The sequence below is a fragment of the Nansenia antarctica genome (genome assembly GCF_963989245.1).
Source record: "Nansenia antarctica genome assembly, chromosome: 12".
Taxonomy (NCBI): domain Eukaryota; kingdom Metazoa; phylum Chordata; class Actinopteri; order Argentiniformes; family Microstomatidae; genus Nansenia; species Nansenia antarctica.
This window is the reverse complement of record NC_137682.1, coordinates 24,407,614-24,429,018: the sequence shown is the minus strand read 5'-3', so window position 1 is coordinate 24,429,018 and position 21,405 is coordinate 24,407,614. Positions and strand designations below refer to the sequence as shown.

The 21,405-nt window shown below is 46.7% G+C and overlaps 2 protein-coding genes across 2 annotated transcripts; both read right to left on the bottom strand.

The window, feature by feature from the left end:
• Positions 1–440: 440 nt before the first annotated feature.
• aamdc (adipogenesis associated, Mth938 domain containing) lies at positions 441–7,228 on the bottom strand. Its single transcript, XM_080542724.1, has 4 exons — positions 7,200–7,228; positions 6,206–6,365; positions 1,020–1,115; positions 441–814 (listed from the first exon to the last, which is right to left on the bottom strand). The coding sequence occupies exons 2-4, from the start codon at positions 6,335–6,337 to the stop codon at positions 674–676; spliced, it is 369 nt and encodes a 122-aa protein (XP_080398850.1). The 5' UTR covers positions 6,338–6,365; positions 7,200–7,228; the 3' UTR covers positions 441–673.
• A 1,023-nt stretch (positions 7,229–8,251) lies between these two features.
• On the bottom strand, positions 8,252–16,733 carry LOC308169089 (pannexin-1-like). Its single transcript, XM_080543729.1, has 7 exons — positions 16,207–16,733; positions 15,898–16,013; positions 15,278–15,462; positions 14,557–14,835; positions 13,590–13,812; positions 13,198–13,486; positions 8,252–9,588 (listed from the first exon to the last, which is right to left on the bottom strand). The coding sequence occupies exons 1-7, from the start codon at positions 16,388–16,390 to the stop codon at positions 9,503–9,505; spliced, it is 1,362 nt and encodes a 453-aa protein (XP_080399855.1). The 5' UTR covers positions 16,391–16,733; the 3' UTR covers positions 8,252–9,502.
• Between the last annotated feature and the right edge of the window lie 4,672 nt (positions 16,734–21,405).

Here is a 21,405-nt window from a genome sequence, read left to right as displayed (position 1 = left end):
AAACAACTTTTAGCTTCAGGCAACTAGATACAATTCCAGACAGCGTGGAGTGACAGTAAACTGTTTTCAAAGTAATTGCAGGTGTTAAGGTCAGGGCTGCCGCTACTTACATACACAATTGTTAGACCACCGTTAGTGCTAGCGATATCCATTTAGCGATAACCCCCCCCCTTTTTTTGGGCCATCACCAGTTTGCACCCCTGAGTAGGTGACATTTAAAACAAATTAATACAGCATGCAGACTTGGAGCTGTGCAATATTACAATGTAGTGTATGTTATACGATGTTAACTCCGTAGTGCAGCTGAAGTCATGTCATTCTTTTGTAGCTGTTGTCTGTTTGGTATTCCCAAGAGGTTTGTTAAAATGACAAGAACATATTTTTGGAAGACAATAAAACCAAATGATACTTTATTTGTATTGTACTTGTTTCTTGTCGTTGATTTACATTTGAGATTGTACATACTGTTGTTCATTACTGAAATGTACCTCCCCACACAACATAATTCTAACTTTCCAGTTTTTATTTTTATGCAAATAAATCTATAATATGGCATATGCCAGTTTGAGAACCAAAGATCCGTCTACTGTCACAGCTCTTCCTATAACATACATAAGCACAGGGAGGTACTCTGACATGACGGGTGAGGAACCATGTGCTAGCTTTGACATCATCAACAGGTGGAGTGGAATACGCCGCCTACTTTGGCACCTTGGTTCACCAGTTTGTTGTATTCCACGACAGCCTTCTCTGTTTGAAGTACTCTCACCTGCACCTCTTTCTGCTTCAAGTAGTCCAGAGTAGAGGATGGAACCTGGGATATGGAGAAGTGATGGATAGAGAAGCAAGTATTAGAGACGGGGTGAGCAGACTTTTGTTCCAGCCCAGCAAATAATGAGCAAGTAAACAATGACCTCCAGTCTAGGCCATGAAGCACAGTCAGGTATATTAAATATAGGTTAGGATAACATAAAAAACCCTCTTCAGCACCCCTAGGAGGCATTGCTCTCCATCATCACCTGTAGTGCTTCACTCATGCCCCGGCCGATCACCAGAATATCTACTCCCTTCTTCAGCAGCTCCTCCAGATCCGCAGCCTGGACTCCTGGGTCATGCTAGGGAGAAGAACCACACCTTGGTATTGTGACAACAATGTAGCCATGTTGGTTAAATTAATTCACTGTTGTTTTTATTCCCAGAATTCTCAGCTCTGTTGCTGGGGAACAGCGAGTTGACGGGCAGGAAATGGATCTGACGCCACTGATCAGGGGCAAACCGGTCATGATCCAGAAAGGTGACAAAAGGTGAAGTCTTTGACTTGAGTCGTGAGAGTATGTGGACCGTGTTAGATGTGATGTGACATGGGGAGGCGATTGGCTACTTACCATGATCCAGGCCAAACTGAAACTTTATAGAGAACATACATTTCAGCGTCTTGCCTGATTGTATCTTACACGTGTTCTCTGATGCAGCTCACAAGTATGATCAGGGTATTGGACTGTCTGATTGAACCACACTGTAGTGCCGGAGGAAAAAGGAAAGACGTAGGCAACGTAATGATAACTGTTTAATCAAAACAACAACTTGTACTCTCAGTACAGGACCAGAAAATGGTTACCAAAACTCGTGTATCTAAACAGGAAGGTGCAACGTTAATAATCCTCCCCTCTGCCCCTAGTGCCAGAACTGGTTCCCTCCCACTACACAACCAACAGTAAGAGGAGAACATGAACCCATAATGTAGTCACTACACCAGCCCCCCCAGTGTTCACCTCAATATTGGAAATCCTCACGGCGAGGAGGGCGTATGGCCCGGCCCCTACGATCGTAGGTAAAGTCAGGAGGTGCGGGAGGAGGTGTGACATCGCCCATCACGTCCTCCTGCAGGGAAGGACGGGGGGCAGCGACGACCGGGGGCTCGCGAGCTGCGGGGGGTTGTCGGGGTCGGAGGGGGGAATGGCCAGGGCGCGGCAGGGGAGGTAGGACTGGAGGCCGGCCTCTGCGCGGTGGCAGGGCCAAGTCCAGGGGCAGTTCAAGGTCCAAGTGGGCCGGTTTGAGGCGATCAACGGACACACACTCAGGCCTACCCCCCATGTCAACCATGAAGTTCTTGGCTCCGGCCTCGATGACACGGAAAGGCCCGTCATAAGGAGGACGTAGTGGAGTCCTGTGGCCATCATGACGAATGAAAACGAACCTCGCTGAGTGCAGCTCCGGGGGCACCCTCGAAGTAGGGACACCATGCTGCGTAGTCGGGACCGGGACGAAGGTCCTGGCGCTGTCCAGCAGGGAGGCGCGCTGAGCGGCGGCGGACCAGGGCTCCGTTGACTTGGGAATGAAGTCACCGGGGACCCGCAGCGGCTGTCCAAACACCAGCTCAGCGGACGACGACTGGAGGTCCTCCTTAGGCGCTGTCCTGAGCCCCAGCATGACCCACGGCAGCTTGTCAAGCCAGTCGCTGTCCGTGAGGCTGGCTCGAAGGGCGGCCTTCATGGATCGATGGAAACGCTCACAGAGCCCGTTCGCCTGCGGGTGATAGGCGGTTGTGCGGTGGAGCTTGACCCCCAGATTCTCCGCCACCGCTGCCCACAGCTCTGAAGTAAACTGTGAGCCACGGTCAGAGGAGAGATCAGCAGGGGTGCCGTAGCGGGAGACCCACACCGCGATGAACGCCCGGGCCAGGTCGGGGGCTGTCGTTGAGGAGAGCGGAACTGCCTCCGGCCAGCGAGTCGTCCTGTCCACCATGGTAAAGAGATAGGTGTATCCGTGCGAGGGGGGCAGCGGCCCTACCAGGTCCACGTTTACATGATCGAACCTCCGCTCAGGCACAGAGAACTGCTCCAGGGGGGCCTTGACGTGTCGATGCACCTTGGCGCGCTGGCAGGCGATGCACGTGTCAACCCAGGCCCTCACATCCCTCTTGAGCCCATGCCAGACGAATTTCTCTGACACCAGCCGTGAGGACGGTTTCCTACCAGGGTGAGACAAGCCGTGTATCGCCTCGAAGGCGGGGCGCCTCCAGTTGGCGGGGACCACCGGTCGTGGCTGACCCATGGAGACGTCGCACAGGAGCGTGGCCCCTGCGTCACCGAAAACCACCTCTTCTAGGCGCAGTCCTGTGTCCGACAACTTGAGAGCCTGGACGGCGGGGTCGGCGGCCTGGTCTGCAGCCATGCGCGCGTAGTCCAAACCCAGTTGGACCGCACCAACCACCGCCCTGGAGAGACAATCCGCGACCTGGTTGGACTTCCCAGCAACGTGCTGGATGTCTGTGGTGAACTCGGATATGTAGGCGAGCTGGCGCTGTTGGCGGTCGGACCACGGCTCCGCCACCTTGGACATGGCGTGCGTGAGTGGCTTGTGGTCCACGTAGGCCGTAAACTCGCGGCCCTCCAGTAAAAAACGGAAGTGTCTGACAGCAAGCCACAGCCCGAGGAGCTCCCTGTCGAATGTGCTGTACCTTTGCTCTCTGGGAGACAGCTGGCGGCTGAAGAATGCAAGAGGCTGCCAGGCGTCCCCAACCCACTGTTCGTACACCGCTCCCACAGCAAAGTCAGAGGCGTCCGTGGTGAGAGCAGTGGGTGCCGAGGGCGAGGGGTGGGCCAACATGGCAGCGCGGGCCAGGGCCGCCTTGGTGTCCTGAAAGGCTTTGACACGCTCCGCCGTCCAGTCCACCGGCTGCTTCAGAGTCTTGCCCTTCTGGGCATCGTACAGAGGCCGCAGGATGTGAGCGATGTGGTGGAGGAAGCGATAGTAGAAGGTTACCATCCCGATGAACCCCTTGAGCTCGCTGATTGTGCTGGGGCGCGGGAAAGCAGCGACAGCTTCTACCTTCGAGGGGAGGGGGGTCACCCCCTCTGCGGAGACCCGGTGCCCGAGAAAGTCGATGGCGTTCCGTCCGAACTCACACTTCGCCGGATTGACAATCAGCCCATGTTGGCTGAGCCGTGTGAAAAGGGCCCGGAGGTGGGACAGGTGCTCCTCCTCCGTGGTGCTTGCGACGAGGATGTCATCCAAGTAGACGAAGAGGAATGGTAGGTCCCGGAGCACCGAGTGCATGAGGCGTTGGAAGGTCTGCGCCGCGTTCTTCAGGCCGAACGGCATCCGCAGAAACTCGAAGAGCCCAAATGGCGTGATTACGGCCGTCTTAGGGACGTCCTCGGGGTGCACCGGCACCTGATGGTACCCCCGTACCAGGTCCACTTTGGAGAAGAAGCGTTTGCCTGCCAGGTTCGCTGAAAAGTCCTGGACATGTGGGACCGGGTAGCGGTCAGGCTTGGACGCGTCGTTGAGGCGGCGGTAGTCCCCACATGGGCGCCACCCGCCGTCTGACTTAGGGACGATGTGCAGGGGAGACGCCCAGGGGCTGCTCGAGCGCCGAACGATGCCCACCTGCTCCATATGCGCAAACTCCGCCCTGGCGATGGCCAGCTTCTCCGGGTTGAGGCGCCTGGCCCTGGCGTGGAGGGGAGGCCCCTCGGTCTCGATATGGTGCTCCACTCCGTGTTTCACCGTGGGCGCGGAGAAGGTGGGCTTGGTAAGGTCGGGGAATTCGGCGAGCAGCCGAAGGTACTGGTCACTTTCGGCGAGCGTATTGGACCACCCGCTGTAGACCGCCTCCCCCTGCGTACAGGCGAATGAAGCGAAAGTCTGTGAGTTGACCAGGCGCCTGTTCCCCACGTCCACCAACAGGTTGTGGGCGCACAGAAAATCCGCACCAAGGAGGGGAAATGTGACAGCCGCTATGACAAACTCCCACGAAAAACATTGCCCTCCGAAGCACACGTCCACCGCCCTAGTGCCGTAAGAGCAGATAGGTGTGCCGTCCGCGCCTGCCAACTGCGGACCACGCTCCTCCTTCGCCATATCCGATCTCTCTGCCGGAATGATGCTCCACTGGGCACCTGTGTCACAAAGGAAACTGCGACCAGAGGCGGTGTCTTGTATGAAGAGCAGCCTGTTGGTGACGCCAGCGCTCAGGGCCACTACTGAGCGCCGGCCCCGCCGTTTCCCGTCGGTCCGAAGGTGCAGGGTGAGCGGCACCGTTTGGCCTTGGCGCCAAAAGTGGCGTGGTAGAAACAATGGCCCGCAGCGTTACCCTGCTGGCCAGAAGGTCTGGCGTCATCCTTCGCTCTCCTGCGACGGTCGGGTGGCGGGGCGGCCGCGGGAGCGAGCAGGTCGGGGGACCGTTGAGGCATGGCCAAGACGAACCGGTCCGCCTCCCTGGCCAGGGCGCGGGGCTCCATGATGGCGGTGTTGGCCAGCGCCATCCTAACTTGAGCTGGCAATGTGCGCATGAACAGCTCTGTGAAGAGGATCATGGGGTCTTCTGTACCGAGCAGGTTTAGCATCCTCTCCATGCTCGCAGAAGGCCTCTCGTCACCCAAGTCCGACATGGCAAATAGGCGACGCACCCTCTCCGCAGTGGACAGTTCAAATGTCTCTAGAAGCAGGGCCTTGAGGCGCTCATATTTGTTCGTCGTCGGGGGAGCAGACAAAAAACCTACCACTCGAGCTGCGGTGGAGCTGCCCAACATTGCCACAGCATGGTTGTACCGGTCGTCGTCGTCATCGATGTCACTTTTATTGAAATGTGCCTCTACAATAGCAAACCATGCAGCAGGCGTTGAGTCCCAGAATTCTGGTAGCTTGAGAGTGGGAGTGTGCGCACCACGCGTTACCCTGACAGGGGATGGTGATGGCTGCCGCTGGTTTGAACGTCTTCCTCGCCCGGACATTTTGCAGGATTGTAATGTTCGTCGCTGGTTTTTGTACACAATTACGTTAACAAAAATCCACGTCGGGTCACCAGTGTAGTGCCGGAGGAAAAAGGAAAGACGTAGGCAACGTAATGATAACTGTTTAATCAAAACAACAACTTGTACTCTCAGTACAGGACCAGAAAATGGTTACCAAAACTCGTGTATCTAAACAGGAAGGTGCAACGTTAATAATCCTCCCCTCTGCCCCTAGTGCCAGAACTGGTTCCCTCCCACTACACAACCAACAGTAAGAGGAGAACATGAACCCATAATGTAGTCACTACAACACTATTTATACTGAGGGGGGTTGCATGCATGTGTGTATGGAGGGATGCACATTTGATTTCAATATTTGTGTTTTCCTTTCCACTCATTCTAATAGTGGTGAGATTGTGTGTCAAGATCCAGTCTATTGGTGTCAATCACCTTATAATTATACTCACATCAGTCCCAGTCTCTCTCCAGTCCCAAGCACGGCTGCCCCCGGGCCAGACTTTACAGTCTTTATAGGCAGAGGAGCAGCCCTTCACCTTCATGTGACCCCAGGAGAGAGACGTAATCTCCGGCGACGACATCGGACTAGCGGCGGTGCACGGAGGCCCACTGGTGAAACAAAATCGCACTTAATAGTGTTACAATTGGGAGACACTATTCACCACATAAACCATGAAATGAAAACAATTTAATGTCACTCCATTAGTCACACAACGCACTCCAATGATCTGAAAAGTATGTTGGTGATGGGGGTAAAATCATAGACGGTATGTCATTACCGCCTCTAGAACTCTCTCCCTCAACCACTCAGAGACTCACCCTCATCCTCACTCCTCACTTTTAAATCCCACCTCAAAACCTACCTGTTCTCCCATGCCTACAGCCTCCCCTACCCCTAGCCATCTCCCCCCCTTGACACGCATACAGTCTCCCCTAACCACCTCCCCTGTCCCCCCCCCCCCCTCCCCGTTCGCTGACTCTGTGTTCCATGTTACTTGTTGTTTTTGTGTTTTCCGTATCCCCTATATTGTCAGCGTCTTTGAGCCTCAGAAAAACGCTATATAAATCCAATTAATTATTATTACCAAACAAACAGTAAACAAGACGGTTATGAGTCATGACGCACTTTGGTCAACACATGCACGCGCATGACATTATTCGAGACTGCAACGTGCAAAGTCTTCACTTCTGTGGGTAGAGCCATTAGCTCATGTTGAAGCTTTTATCTGGAAACATCTTACATCACATATTCTACTTAAATTAAAAAATAATAAATATGTTCCCTGGCAGCATTCTTCCATTCTTGATGGCTACAACACTACAGATTTACTTTATGCAGATTTATTCAATAGATCGTGTTTCTCTGTATTTACACACTGGAATGTGTAGACATTTTGAGGGGGAAAAACCAAACAAGCCGACTATTGGCAGTGTACTCCTCACCAGTTTCACCAATAGCCCAGGCACTGTCTCTCCTGAAGGCCAAGACTACTGTTTACATACAGCCATCAATGTTCACACCCCAACAGGACTAAACCAATTGCCTTTCACCAAACGGGGGGGGGGAGTTGTAAGTAGTCCTTAACCTAAACAGGTAAGATTTCCAACATTTCTATTTTCTATTATACACTTTAGTTTTATTTAGGTAACCTTACTAAACTATCCAAACACCATGTCTGAACAACACAGATCCCATAATTCCCCCCCCCCCCTCATCTTCAATGGTAGTGCACAGTAACGTCATCATTGTGCGTCTCTCTCTAGTAACAACAGCGGGAGTTGATGTGTTGACATGGCGTGTATGCTGTCGCGAACATATTGTAAATGGAAATCAATAAAAGTTCATGAGTAACTGTATCAAAAGAGTGTGTGGTTTCTAACTAACTACAAACAATGTGCAACATGTAACAAGGGGTCCGAAATAAAAAATAAAATAAAAAAACAAACCGGGTCATCGCTATCATTACAGTATGAATGCTCTGAACGACCTGGGGCCGGGGGTATTCCATCAACATCGCTAAAAGAAAATCCAGGTTTAGTCTGACATGTCTCGCGAGAGTTCCTAAAAATATCCAGGCATATTCTAATAAGTCTCGCGAGAAGTTATCAAAAATAAGCCAGGATTTTCCTTTAGCGACGTTGATGGAATACCCCCCTGGCCACTCACCACTACTGCGTCTGACATGAGAAGGATTAGTAGCAGAAAAAGGAAACCTGGATGTTGTTACTGGTTGTGAATGTAGTATGAGTAAGGACTTCTCTTAATGTGTGATCAGATGAGATGTCGGAGAGCCGCATCGTAACATTTTAATTATGATTTGATGAGCAGCAGCAGAATGTACCCTGCAGTGGACATTAACATGCTCGAGTACAAGCACATTAAATGGCTCCAAACTCATTAGAGGCGCTTCATCATACAGTAAGACAGACCCCAAACATACTCATAGCAACTCGTTTTTCAGGTCCAAAAAGCAGAAAGTTCTTGACTGGCCAAATCCAATTGAACATGTTTTTAATTTCCTGATAAGATTTTAGGCATCAAAACAAACAACAACTGAAGATGGCAAAGACCTCAAAACAAACAACAAGTGAAGATGGCAGCAGTACATGCATGGCAGAGCATCACTAGAGAATATACCCAGCGTCTAGTGGGGTCAATGACTTCAGGCAGTTATTGCATGCAAAGGATTGTCGACCAAATACTAAACATGAGTACTTTATTTGGACATTAGATGATTTTGGGACATAGAATGAGTGGAAAGGAAAGCACAAATATTGAAATCAAACGTGCACCCCTCCACACACATACATGCAACCCCCCTCAGTATAAATATTGTGGTTCAATCAGACAGTCCAATACCCTGATCATACTTGTGAGCTGCATCAGAGAACACGTGTAAGATACAATCAGGCAAGATGCTGAAATGTATGTTCTCTATAAAGTTTCAGTTTGCCCTGGATCATGGTAAGTAGCCAATCACCTCCCCATGTCACATCACATCTAACACGGTCCACATACTCTCACGACTCAAGTCAAAACATACATGCAGGCTACTTTACTGAAATAGGCAGCCGGGAGATCGTAGCGCTAACTGGTCGATGGTTAGTGGAGTACCTAACAGTTTGCATTGGTTAAGCTGCCGCCAGACCCCCCCCCCCCCGATATTTTGCCATGTGAAACGATAAGACAAGAGGCCACGATACGATAATCGCCGAATCAATATTTTGTCGTCGCCCCCCCCTGTGTGTGTGGCCCACCTGTGAAAAGTGTGTGTGTGTGTCATATCTCAGTATGTAGGCTATGCAAATAAGCTTGAACCTTGACACTTTTGAGTGTAAGTAAGTGTGTGAGTTTATTCTGTTATTTATGCTATTATATCTAGTATTGTGTTGAGAAGCAATGGAAATGAATCAAGAAATCGATAGAGTAGGGTAACTTACAAGTTCTATATGCAACAGAACAGATCACCCAGCATTGCTAATGAAAAGAATCAACGAATGTAATCGAACGAATCAACAAATCTAATACCAATACTTGCTCAATAGGTCTTAAATTATCTTAAAAGTGGTCTTGTTTTCGGGCCCCCCAAAAAAGTCACCTTTTTGGATCATGACCAGTTTGCACTCGTTGGCGGACCACCCCACAGTTTGCAGCAGTAATCACTTCTTGGACCTCTGGTTTAGTCTCTCATGCAATTATATCCCACCCTCTACTGGGGCCGTCCTGCATTGCAACATCAGTGGCGTCAGATCACTCGTTGGCGGACCACCCCTTCATCACTCCATTTCCTGCCCGGCAACTCGCTGTTCCCCATCAACAGAGCTGAGAATTCTGGGAATAAAAACATCAGTGAATTAATTTAACCAACATGGCTACAGGATTAGTCATATACAGTTGCCCTCTGTAATTATTGGAACAGTGAAGTATTTTTATTCTTTTGGCTTTATTCCAAAAGTTGATTTGAAATCAAACAAGTATTATAAAGTTAAAGTATAGATAGTATTTGCGACATATTGGTTTCACCGTTTAGATATGACAACAATTTGTAAGCTATACATAGTCCCCCTATTTCATGATAATATCATGTCCAAATGAATATCCTTTAGGCATCACTGAAGTCTGTGACCAAGGCTGCATCACTGCCTGAAGTCTGTGACCAAGGCTGCTGCGTTGACACTGCCAGGTAGAAGTGACACAATTCAGATGTTTTGCTCACATGTGGCACAGATCGGATATGTAACATGTACGTGTAAGCCAGTAAAACAGCACATTGCATCTGATATTCTCAGATCCTGATACGAATCGGATATCTGTAATTTAGACTGAAGTAACCGGACAGGTCAGATATTACTGGTAATTCCGATTCGCACAACATTGAAAATGTGACCGTCTTCGCATTTTGATGAGGTTTGACGTTAGTTTCACTCAACAGCTGTTCAAAAGTCCTCTGTCTTAAAATGTGCGCAATATTTTGCGGACCTCTAAACATACTTCGGAAAGCAATGGCTTTAATATTATAATATATATAAAAGGGATTATAATTTCTGTCTCTACGTTCAAAAAACTCGGATACAGGCAAAAAATCAGAACTAGGCATTACGACCTGCAGTGTAAATGCAGCCCAACTGACCCCTGCAGATGCTGGGTATCTTCCCCGGTGATGTTCCGCCAGGCCTGTACTGCAGCAATCTTTAATTGTTGTTGCCTAAAATCTTATCTTCAGGAAATTAAATGCATATTCATTGGCCAGTCAAGAACTTTCTACTTTTTTTACCCTGAAAAGAGGTTGGAGGCATTTGCTTGTATTCGAGCAGACACAGTTTTTTTTGTATACTTCAGAATTAATTCTGCTGCTACACTCAGCAGTAACATCATCAATAAAAACTAGAAAAGAAGTTCCAGAAGAAACGTTATGGGCTTGCAAAGTCTTTAAGTGCTTAAGCACGCCCACCAATAGGTATGAGCAATAACAATAGTTGGACTTGCTGAAGGAAGCCCACTAACAACTTCGCCAATTCTAATGGCAGCAATACATTCCCAAACCATAGCACCCCCTATGGATATTTCTTTTCCAAACGTTTCTTTTGCATTCACTCTGGTACATGATAATATTTGTACACATGACCTTTTTCAAGATCTCTGCAAACCTTTAAAGATACTCTAGAAGTAGTTTGCTAAATGATTGGTAGTCTTTTACACAGTCAAGTCTACCTCATGAAGAGTGTTCCTGATTTGTATGATAGTTTGGGATTTTTTCTTAACGATGATGAGCATTTTTATACCAGGCTTTCTGTGATTGTTGAGCTAACCAGTGCTTTCTTTGTTTTTCATGATGTTCCGATTCATGATGAGGTTGCTTTTGGTAAGTTGAAGGATTTGGCTATGAGCTTTTTGCCCCAAAATGGCTTCCTTGACTTTCAGTGACACCTGTTTGTTCCTCATGTTGACAGACTCCAGGCATGACAAGTCAAGACCAGACATTGACAGCTCTGTTATGACAGACTCCAGGCATGACAAGTCAAGACCAGACATTGACAGCTCTGTTATGACTGCTGCCAGACTCCAGGCATGACAAGTCAAGACTAGACTCCAGGCATGACAAGTCAAGACCAGACATTGACAGCTCTGTTATGACTGCACAAATTATGTCACGGAACACATCTGACTAACCAGAAACACAGGTATACATGGAAAACACAATTTGTATACATGGACTATTAGAGATGCTCCGATCAGGGTTTTTGGTGCCGATCACCGATCACCGATCACTGGAATCAGTGATCTGCCGATCCGATATCACCGATCACCGATCACAGCGTCGAAAATGGCAATTGAAGCATTCTATTTATTGTGTAGCATTATTTATGTTTTAAATTATTCTTAACACCATTGACATTGTATATTAAGTATTTAAATGAAATTAGGAGATGAGAAAGTATCATGAATTGACGACCATCTGTTTTATTGAATTCACAACCACCTGTAGCTTACTTCAGGAAAAACAAATAAAATGTGAAAATAAAAATCATAATAAATAAAATGTACACTGTCACATCAAATGTGCAACATTCCACTCGAATGAGAGGAACTAGGGGCTCTTAGAGAACTTGGAGCTTATACTGTAACTGTAGCTTTCCTGAGGAACAATAAACATACCCAAACTAAACTGCAACATAAACAGGCTATAGCCAAATATAAAATACTGTTTCAAGTCAGTCAGTTTCAAGTCATATTTAGGAGGAGATAAGACAGCAAGTCAGCAATAATCAATAAAACAAAAAAACAAAACATTGCACCTAAGGAGATTTCAGACTCAAACCTTACTTCTGATTAAGCAGCATCACTGGCAGATTAGCCTTGAGAAATACAAGCATCTCAGCGTTTTTGGCACTCAGCCTGTTCCTCTTATCATCTAAAATATGTCCTGCTGCTGAAAAGTCGCTCGCTATCTACACTTGTGCAAGGTGCACAGAGGAAGACCTAAAACTCACGCGCTAATAGTTGTTGTTGCTATGGGCCAAGTGACTTCCTGCTCGCGGGGTCACATGACGTCGGTGAACACTACCTACACTACGCTCGTGAAGTCGCGCTGGAACTCTGACCAGCACTCGTGGAACGCCTCTCGTCCAATCAAAGCACTCGGTCCCTTTATGACGTCGAGCCCAGTGTGCGCTTCGGCGCTCTCTGAGCGAATCGACGAACGCAGCAAATGCCATATGATATTCGTGGTATTGAAAGACCTTGCGTGCGTTCCTCCGCAAGGTATTTCTTTTGAGCAGACATTACAAACGGCATATTTGTTGTCTCTTTCCGACACTGTGTAATATTTCCAGACTGGCGACGCCATTTTGTAAACTGATCGGTCATGTTTGATCGGCCGTTTTGAGAACTCCGATCAAAACCGATCAAGGCCATATCGGCCGATACCGATCGGCGCCGATCAGATCGGAGCATCACTATGGACTATGCATACAAATTGTCATTTCTAAAAGGTGAAACCAATATATACACACATATCCTCAAATAAAAGCTGAGAAACTACAATTTAACCTCACAGTAATTGTTTGGTTTTAAATGCAAACTTTTGGATTACAGAGTCAAAAGAAGAGGAAATGCTTCACTGTCCCAACAATTCTGGAGTGCACTGTAGGTTTCTAATCATTCAAGTAATCGCTTTCATATGGTTATGGATTTGAGGTCTGCAGATTTCTCTTGATGCACGGTGGTCTCAATAGATGGGATGGCCTCAGCTAGATTTTCGATCACTTTTGTTGTATTGGGTGATGAATTATACTTAATTATACTTAATCTGGCCACCAGATTGAGCAAAATGGCCACTGGACACAAAATAAGCCGCTGAATTGTCCCCGTCAAAATAACTGACTATAAACACCTGTGAATTCCAATACTTCTCCCTTTTGCCTAATCCATCTGACTCACCTTTCATCTCAGTTCCGTTGCTATGGCTCTGGCCTGGGTTCAGGGACACTGGACTCTGGGAGGGGCTCTCACCGCTGGATCTCACACCTCCAGGAATGGGATTAGCATCAGAATCAGGGATACCACTGGGGTTGGGGTTCACTTTAACATTGTCATTAAAGTTTGGCACTGCAGGGGCCCTCTTCCCATCTACGGCATCGGTCTTCACAAGGCACAGTGTCTGCAGCAGTCCCATGAAGTCAAACTCCCCGTCCTCATACACCCCCCTCCGCCTCAGCAGCTCCAGCACCTACGACCAAGAGAGTTAGAAAGAATCATACAGTTGCTCTCTCTCTCTCTCTCACTCACACACACACACACGCACACGCACACGCACACGCACACACACCTACCTTTATGTATTTGTAGGACTTGAGTTCGCTGAGGTTCTCCTCAAGAAAAAGCAGATAGAGAGAGAGGTCATCCCATTGGCTGTCAGGGCTGGGTAGAACGCTCACTGTGGGCAGGGATTGATAGGGCTCCAGAAAGTGAGCGAATCCTTGGCAGAGGAGGGGGCGGAGACTGGCGTATATCACCACGGGAACCAGTGCCACGAACAACAGCAGGTTGACAAAGCTGGAAACAAAATTAAATTGAACATTATTCATTGTGCATTTAAAACAATTCATAACATTGTACAACAACACAAACATAAGAAAAGGAAATGTGTTTAATGATAAGGCCTATACTGATAAAACATTTTTTAAATATGTGACACAGTGTGATCATTTACTGGTGATCATTAGTGGTGGTCTAGCGGATAGTGAGTTGGACTTGGGATCGGAAGGTTGTGAGTTCAAATCCCACCTGAAGTCACACCACTACTAGTGTGCCCTTGGGTAAGGCACTTAGCCCTCAGTTACTCCAGGGGGAATGTCCCTGTAATTCGTAATTGTAAGTCGCTTTGGATAAAAGCGTCTGCTAAATGGCAAAATTATTAATTAATCATTTGGTCCGCATGTCGGCAACCAATCAAAATGTTCGGACTTTTCTTTTGAAACACAGACTCACAAACTCGCTAGTCAAGCCAAAATGCTGCAACGAAATGGATTGGGTGAGTAATCCCCACTGCTACCTAGTTAACTATATCACTACTTTACATTGTTAGCAGGCTCACAAAGTGTTAGTTGACTAGCGATGTGTTGAAAATCAATGACAACGCAGAAATGTATTCACAATTTTTCGAAAAAGAAAAGTCCGATCATTACATCGGATCCCGACATGAGGACCAAAGCATTAGAATGTGTCACATATAACCAAAAGAGAAATAACAAATCACTGACTTCAAGCCATGCTGAAAAGGTGCGTTACATAAAATACCTCAGCAACGTGAACACGCCTACAGCGATTAGCTTGCACTGTACTTCTTCTGGCACGGAGGGGTCCGAAGTTAGCAGCCCAGTGCGCAACGAGCAGCCAAACTCGTCGGTCACAGTAGCGAGGCGCAGGTAGTAACCCAGGTACACACACGCACACAGCAGGGTGAGGAGAGTCAGGCCTCGACACAGCAGGTATCGCCACAGCAACGAACGAGAGCAACGCTTAGTCATCAGATACTTCTCCACCAACGGGTACATAAAACAGCCCTCAGTGGGGTCACTAGACAGAGGGATGGAGAGGGAAGGAGAAAGAGGGATTGGGCATTATCAATCTGGCAGAATATGTTTCTGTTGTTTTCAGGTTCTGGGTCAACGTTGCCCACAGGCACAGATCTATGACTGGTCTCTAGCCATTTGTACCAGCTAATGCGGTATGTCTGGAAACAACATATCAAGTTTTTGAGAAGTTGGAGAAGGGACATAGAAAAAACATTCTGGAGAGTGTCTTCTACAGACAGACAGGAGTTTAGGTAGGTGGGGTTCAGAGTGACATGGAGGCTCAGTGGAGTAACAACAGTTGGTTTTCCTGTGCATCTGTTCTGGAAAACAATAATGGGGCAAGAGGCAACATGTCTGGTTTGAGAGACTTGATCAGCTCGCCCTCCCCAAAATGGAACTTAAAATCAGTAAGGGCTAACTCAATCCCAACTCCATTTAGCTACCTGTCTGTGAGGACCCCTGAGGTGGCCATGCGTTTGGCCAGAGTGACGGCTCGATTGTAGCAGCGGTCCAGTTCCTCCATGATAAAGCTCAAGTCTGACTGAAGCCGTGGAGCCACAGAGTAACGCCAGAACAAAGCTGGAGTGTACATCATTACTGCTACTAACAACAGGATATAGGGGAAGAACTGACCAATAGAGAACATTGGAGAGGGAGAGAGGAGAAAGAATGAAATGAGATGGGGTGGGGGGGGAGAGAGAGAGATAGTTAGTGTTGGAGACACGGTTCTGCTAACCTAAAATCTACCTGCAGGAGAGGATCTGTGAAAATACACTCAGTGTCTGATTTTACCTACATACATGTCTTCTAAACCAGTAGATCCAGTCATGCAAATAACACAATAGGCCTAGATTTACTGAGCTCAAAGTTCAGGGGATCAAATATGCAAGATCTAAAACATGAATCGATCTTCAATTATGTTTCTCATAACCTTTGGTCTATTCCTATCTACAGGTGAAAAGTTTGAATCTGGAGCAAATTCTAAGTTAATCCGTCACTGCAGGTGTGTACATTACACGCATAACACTTGGTGTGTGTGTGTGTGTGTGTGTGTGTGTGTTACCTTGTGCAACCAAAGGGGTAGAGTGTGTGTGTGGAGGGCTGCCCAGCAGTACGAGTCCACATATGCTGCCTGACGCCAGGAGAAGTTGGAAGGAGGGAAACAACTGATCTGGGCACCTGGAGGGAGGAGGAGGAGAGGGAGAGAGACACACACACACACACACACGCACGCACGCACGCACACACACACACACACACACACACACACACACACACACACACACACACACACTGAATAACTGCACATGACCACTGACTGCCAACAGCTAAACACTGGCCACATGGCCATATCTGCACTGTCACCACTGACCCACAGACACCTCCTGAGCGAAGGCCAGAGAGATGAGCAGGAGAGGGAGCCCCACGGCCACACACGTCACCATCTTATCCACGGCCAGCTCCGTGCGCACGGCGCAGAGGTACCGGCCTGGGGTGGGCTCTTTCAGGAGGAAATCACTGAACACGTACTCGGTCGCGACGTGGGCGATCGCCATCGTACTTTCACTTTTCTTCCAAGAATGCTCTATAGATAGACGGCGTTCCTCTCGTCGCTCGAACGAGTCACTGTTCTAAAGTTTAAATGTAAAGTCGCGGGTTGCGTCGATGCGCCATTGAAACCAGTCTAGAAAAGTTGGGGTTACATTCCCCATTCAGTCTCCACGGTAAGTCACTGTGGCGCATGATCGCTTGACCATGACCAAGTTAAGTCGAGCGTAAAATGCGCCTGGTTAACTCATGTAAACTTCGTAGTATGACAAATCCATTGACTGTAAAAAATAATAATAAAATAAAATAAGCGCACACGCTGCGCCGCGAACAAAACTATCACTGAGCCAATTAAACGTGTGTTCCGTGAACGACAACAGTGTGGCTCCTCCCACATACCTCGGGTGGATGGAAATGAGGATCTCTTCAAAATAAAAGAGCCCACGTTAACCCTTTATAGGGCACTCATTGAAATACTTTGAAATTCTACATTTCAACCCTAGAGTGTTATTGGAGGACATAAGAAGACATTTTTACTTGAGTGAAATAAAATAAAATAAAAAAATAATCATCTTCAAAATCAAGGTCAGCGAAGTTAAACTTGTTTAAACATTTAGAAATAGCACATTTGAATAAAGGTACCACACATGACATTAACACTTTAACTTATCTCTTTTTCTTTTTTTTACTTAATATATTATTTGTGTTTGTGTGTGTATTCTAATGTACTAATTACCTTGATGAACTGCATAGGGAACTGATAATGGATTCTACAGAAATATTGTTAGATAATTTTTAGATAACTCACAAGTGGTGACTTATCAAATATTATAATATATTTATGTTTTTTTACTGTGGCCATCACTTTGAGTTGTATGGCCTCAGTAAAAAGTAAGATACTGCTTTAGACTCAAACTAACTTGATCCTTATTCTAGAAGTGTTGCCGTGTAGACTGGTACCAGAGATGAGTTGAAATGATGAGAATATATTTTGACCTATGTAAAATGTTATTGAATATATTATATGTACTTTTTCGGGCTATCGAGGAAACTCACAATTGGTTTCAGAGAAAGAAAATCAACTTGTTGGAATGGCCCAGTCAATCACCCAATTGAACATTTGTGGAAGCATCTGAAGATCCAGATTCACAAGAGGGCAATCTTCAAGATTTAAAGACAATCTGTGTAGACGAATGGGCCAAAATGACACCTGAATACTGCGGGCGATTAGTTACTTCATACAGAAAGCGCCTTGAAGCTGTCATTACAAACAACGGCTTCTCCACTAAGTATTGGATTAATTTCAGTTAGTGTGTTCAATACTTTTTTCCTGTTTCGTTCCACTTTATTACACATTACTTTATTTACATACATTTAATGTTTAGATTTTTTGTCTGGATTGTTTGAGTTAAATACCAAAGTCTGGTGCAAATTTCACTTGAATAGGCTCATTGGAAATACTTTTACTGGACAGAATGTTGATGTGTTCAATACTTATTTCCCCCCACTGCACTAATTGAGTATGCATTATGCTAGTATGCCATTTCGAACACAGCCTAAAAGCTGCCATAAAGAAGGAACGAAAATCTTGCTTCTGATCCTCCTTGGTTTTAGAGATCATGACAACTGTCTTTTTAGATTTCAATTAAATGTCACACTGCACACCATGACTTCAGCAGACTCTAAGCAGTTGCTGTACTATAAGGACTATAAGGAGACAGGACAACTAAGTCATCATTGTATACCAGATGGTTAATAAGACTATCCCCCATACTTCCAGTCTTACACTCTTTTAACTTTTTAGAAAGATCTTCCATATCCAGATTGAAGAGAACAGGTGACAGTATTCCACCTTGTCGAACCCCAGTAGTCATAGGAAGGGTGCAGGTATAATCTTACTGCATCTAGCTTGCATGGTTTGATGCCAATACCAAAGGTGCAAGATCCTTATCAAATATGGGGGCACCCCTCGCTCTTGTAGTTTAACAAACAATTTACCATGCTTAATTCAGTCAAAAGCTTTGGACGCATCCAGAAAACACATACATATTGTAGTGTTATGTCTTCTATTGTTATTAACAACTTCCTTCAGTACACACATCTGTGCCATGTTTATGTTTAAAACCAAATTGATTGTCAGTGGTTATTATGTATTCTTGAAGCTTGGAAAGTATGTTAGCCAGGGCAATTGCTCTGTTATTTTCTATACTGGATATTTGACTGGTTTTGTCTTTGACCTCTGGCACTAAGACAGACAACTATATGTCTAATATGTCTAACTATAGACTAATATGTCTGCTAAAATGTCAAATGATCAACATTACGTGTTTGAAATTGTATATACTTTATGTTACGTAATATTTCCTCATTTCATGAAAGATGTAAAATACTGTGATCCCATCAGTTTCCGGTGGTCACTTAGCTCGCGCTTTTAATTTGAAGTCGCGAAAACGAAAACGGAAGTGTTCATGTCGGAATGTGCCTCTGGTGGTCGCTCAAAGAACAGTTGCCAATTAAAATGTCTATGATCTCTCCTCTCTTCCGGGAGGTGTCCCGCTGCAGGGCCCTCATTCAAAACTTCTCAGTTCCTTCCTTCCTTCCTTCCTTCCTTCCTTCCTTCCTTCCTTCCTTCCTTCCTTCCTTCCTTCCTTCCTTCCTTCCTATCTTCCTTCCTTCCTTCCTTCCTTCCTTCCTTCCTTCCTTCCTTCCTATCTTCCTTCCTTCCTACCTTCCTTCCTTCCTACCTTCCTTCCTACCTTCCTTCCTTCCTTCCTTCCTTCCTACCTTCCTTCCTTCCTTCCTTCCTTCCTTCCTTCCTCCCAACCAACCAACCAACCTACCCACCTACCTTCCTTCCTTCCTTCCTTCCTTCCTTCCTTCCTTCCTACCCACCTACCTTCCTTCCTTCCTTCCTACCTTCCTTTCTTCCTTCCTTCCTTCCTTCCTTCCTTCCTTCCTTCCTTCCTTCCTTCATATCTTCCTTCCTTCCTACCTTCCTTCCTTCCTTCCTATCTTCCTTCCTTCCTTCCTTCCTTCCTACCTTCCTTCCTACCTTCCTTCCTTCCTTCCTACCTTCCTTCCTTCCTTCCTTCCTACCTTCCTTCCTTCCTTCCTTCCTTCCTTCCTTCCTACCTTCCTTCCTACCTTCCTTCCTTCCTTCCTTCCTTCCTTCATATCTTCCTTCCTTCCTACCTTCCTTCCTTCCTTCCTTCCTATCTTCCTTCCTTCCTTCCTTCCTTCCTTCCTAACTTCCTTCCTTCCTTCCTTCCTTCCTATCTTCCTTCCTTCCTACCTTCCTTCCTTCCTTCCTTCCTTCCTATCTTCCTTCCTTCCTTCCTTCCTTCCTACCTTCCTTCCTTCCTTCCTACCTTCCTTCCTTCCTTCCTTCCTTCCTTCCTTCCTTCCTTCCTACCTTCCTTCCTTCCTTCCTTCCTACCTTCCTTCCTTCCTACCTTCCTACCTTCCTTCCTTCCTTCCTTCCTACCTTCCTTCCTTCCTTCCTTCCTTCCTACCTTCCTTCCTATCTTCCTTCCTTCCTTCCTTCCTTCCTTCCTATCTTCCTTCCTTCCTACATTCCTTCCTTCCTTCCTACCTTCCTTCCTACCTTCCTACCTTCCTTCCTTCCTTCCTTCCTACCGACCTTCCTTCCTTCCTTCCTTCCTTCCTATCTTCCTTCCTTCCTACCTTCCTTCCTTCCTTACTTCCTACCTTCCTTCCTTCCTTCCTTCCTACCTTCCTTCCTACCTTCCTTCCTACCTACCTTCCTTCCTTCCTTCCTACCTTCCTTCCTTCCTTCCTTCCTACCTTCCTTCCTTCCTTCCTACCTTCCTTCCTTCCTACCTTCCTTCCTTCCTTCCTACCTTCCTTCCTTCCTTCCTTCCTACCTTCCTATCTTCCTTCCTTCCTACCTTCCTTCCTTCCTTCCTTCCTTCCTTCCTTCCTACCTTCCTTCCTTGAATGAATGAATGAATGAATGAATGGACTTTATTGTCATTGCTACAGTACAGGTACCAAACAACGAAATTTAGGAGGGGTGGCTCCCCTGGTGTTAGGAAAGGAAGAAAAAAAAAAAAACTTTTAAAAAAAATCACAAGAAGGGATGGAGCTGGTTTACATAAATAAAGGCTATGTACACAATCCACTGTACTATACTGTACAGATAGACGACTAACTGTTCCTTCCTTCCTTCCTTCATATCTTCCTTCCTTCCTACCTTCCTTCCTTCCTTCCTTCCTATCTTCCTTCCTTCCTACCTTCCTTCCTTCCTTCCTTCCTTCCTACCTTCCTTCCTTCCTTCCTACCTACCTTCCTTCCTTCCTTCCTTCCTTCCTATCTTCCTTCCTTCCTACCTACCTTCCTTCCTTCCTACCTTCCTTCCTTCCTTCCTTCCTACCTTCCTTCCTTCCTTCCTACCTTCCTTCCTACCTTCCTTCCTTCCTTCCTTCCTTCCTACCTTCCTTCCTTCCTTCCTATCTTCCTTTCTTCCTACCTTCCTTCCCTTCCTTCCTTCCTACCTTCCTTCCTTCCTTCCTTCCTTCCTACCTTCCTTCCTTCCTTCCTACCTACCTTCCTTCCTTCCTTCCTACCTTCCTTCCTTCCTACCTTCCTTCCTTCCTTCCTTCCTTCCTTCCTTCCTACCTTCCTTCCTTCCTACCTTCCTTCCTTCCTACCTTCCTTCCTTCCTTCCTACCTTCCATCCTATCTTCCTTCCTTCCTATCTCCCTTCCTACCTTCCTACCTTCCTTCCTTCCTACCTTCCTTCCTTCCTATCTTCCTTCCTTCCTTCCTACCTTCCTTCCTATCTTCCTTCCTTCCTTCCTTCCTTCCTTCCTTCCTACCTTCCTTCCCAGCTTCCTTCCTTCCTTCCTTCCTTCCTTCCTTCCTACCTTCCTATCTTCCTTCCTACCTTCCCGTATAGGTAATGAGTGAAGTTTGATGAACAGAGAGGAGACCTAAGTAGGACAGTTAAATGACCATACAAAAAGAACTTAACAGCGGTATATGCATGCATGGCATATATCAT

Excerpts from the sequence above, each read along its gene's own strand:
- aamdc (XM_080542724.1), bottom strand. The coding sequence starts at position 6,337 with ATGTCGTCGCCGGAGATTACGTCTCTCTCCTGGGGTCACATGAAGGTG. Across the intron at positions 1,116-6,205 it reads GGAGAGAGACTGGGACTGAT|CATGACCCAGGAGTCCAGGC; the intron begins GTGAGTATAATT and ends TCTTCTCCCTAG. Across the intron at positions 815-1,019 it reads GCATGAGTGAAGCACTACAG|GTTCCATCCTCTACTCTGGA; the intron begins GTGATGATGGAG and ends TCCATATCCCAG.
- LOC308169089 (XM_080543729.1), bottom strand. The coding sequence starts at position 16,390 with ATGGCGATCGCCCACGTCGCGACCGAGTACGTGTTCAGTGATTTCCTC. Across the intron at positions 16,014-16,206 it reads CGCTCAGGAGGTGTCTGTGG|GTGCCCAGATCAGTTGTTTC; the intron begins GTCAGTGGTGAC and ends TCCTCCCTCCAG. Across the intron at positions 13,487-13,589 it reads AGTCCTACAAATACATAAAG|GTGCTGGAGCTGCTGAGGCG; the intron begins GTAGGTGTGTGT and ends TCTTGGTCGTAG.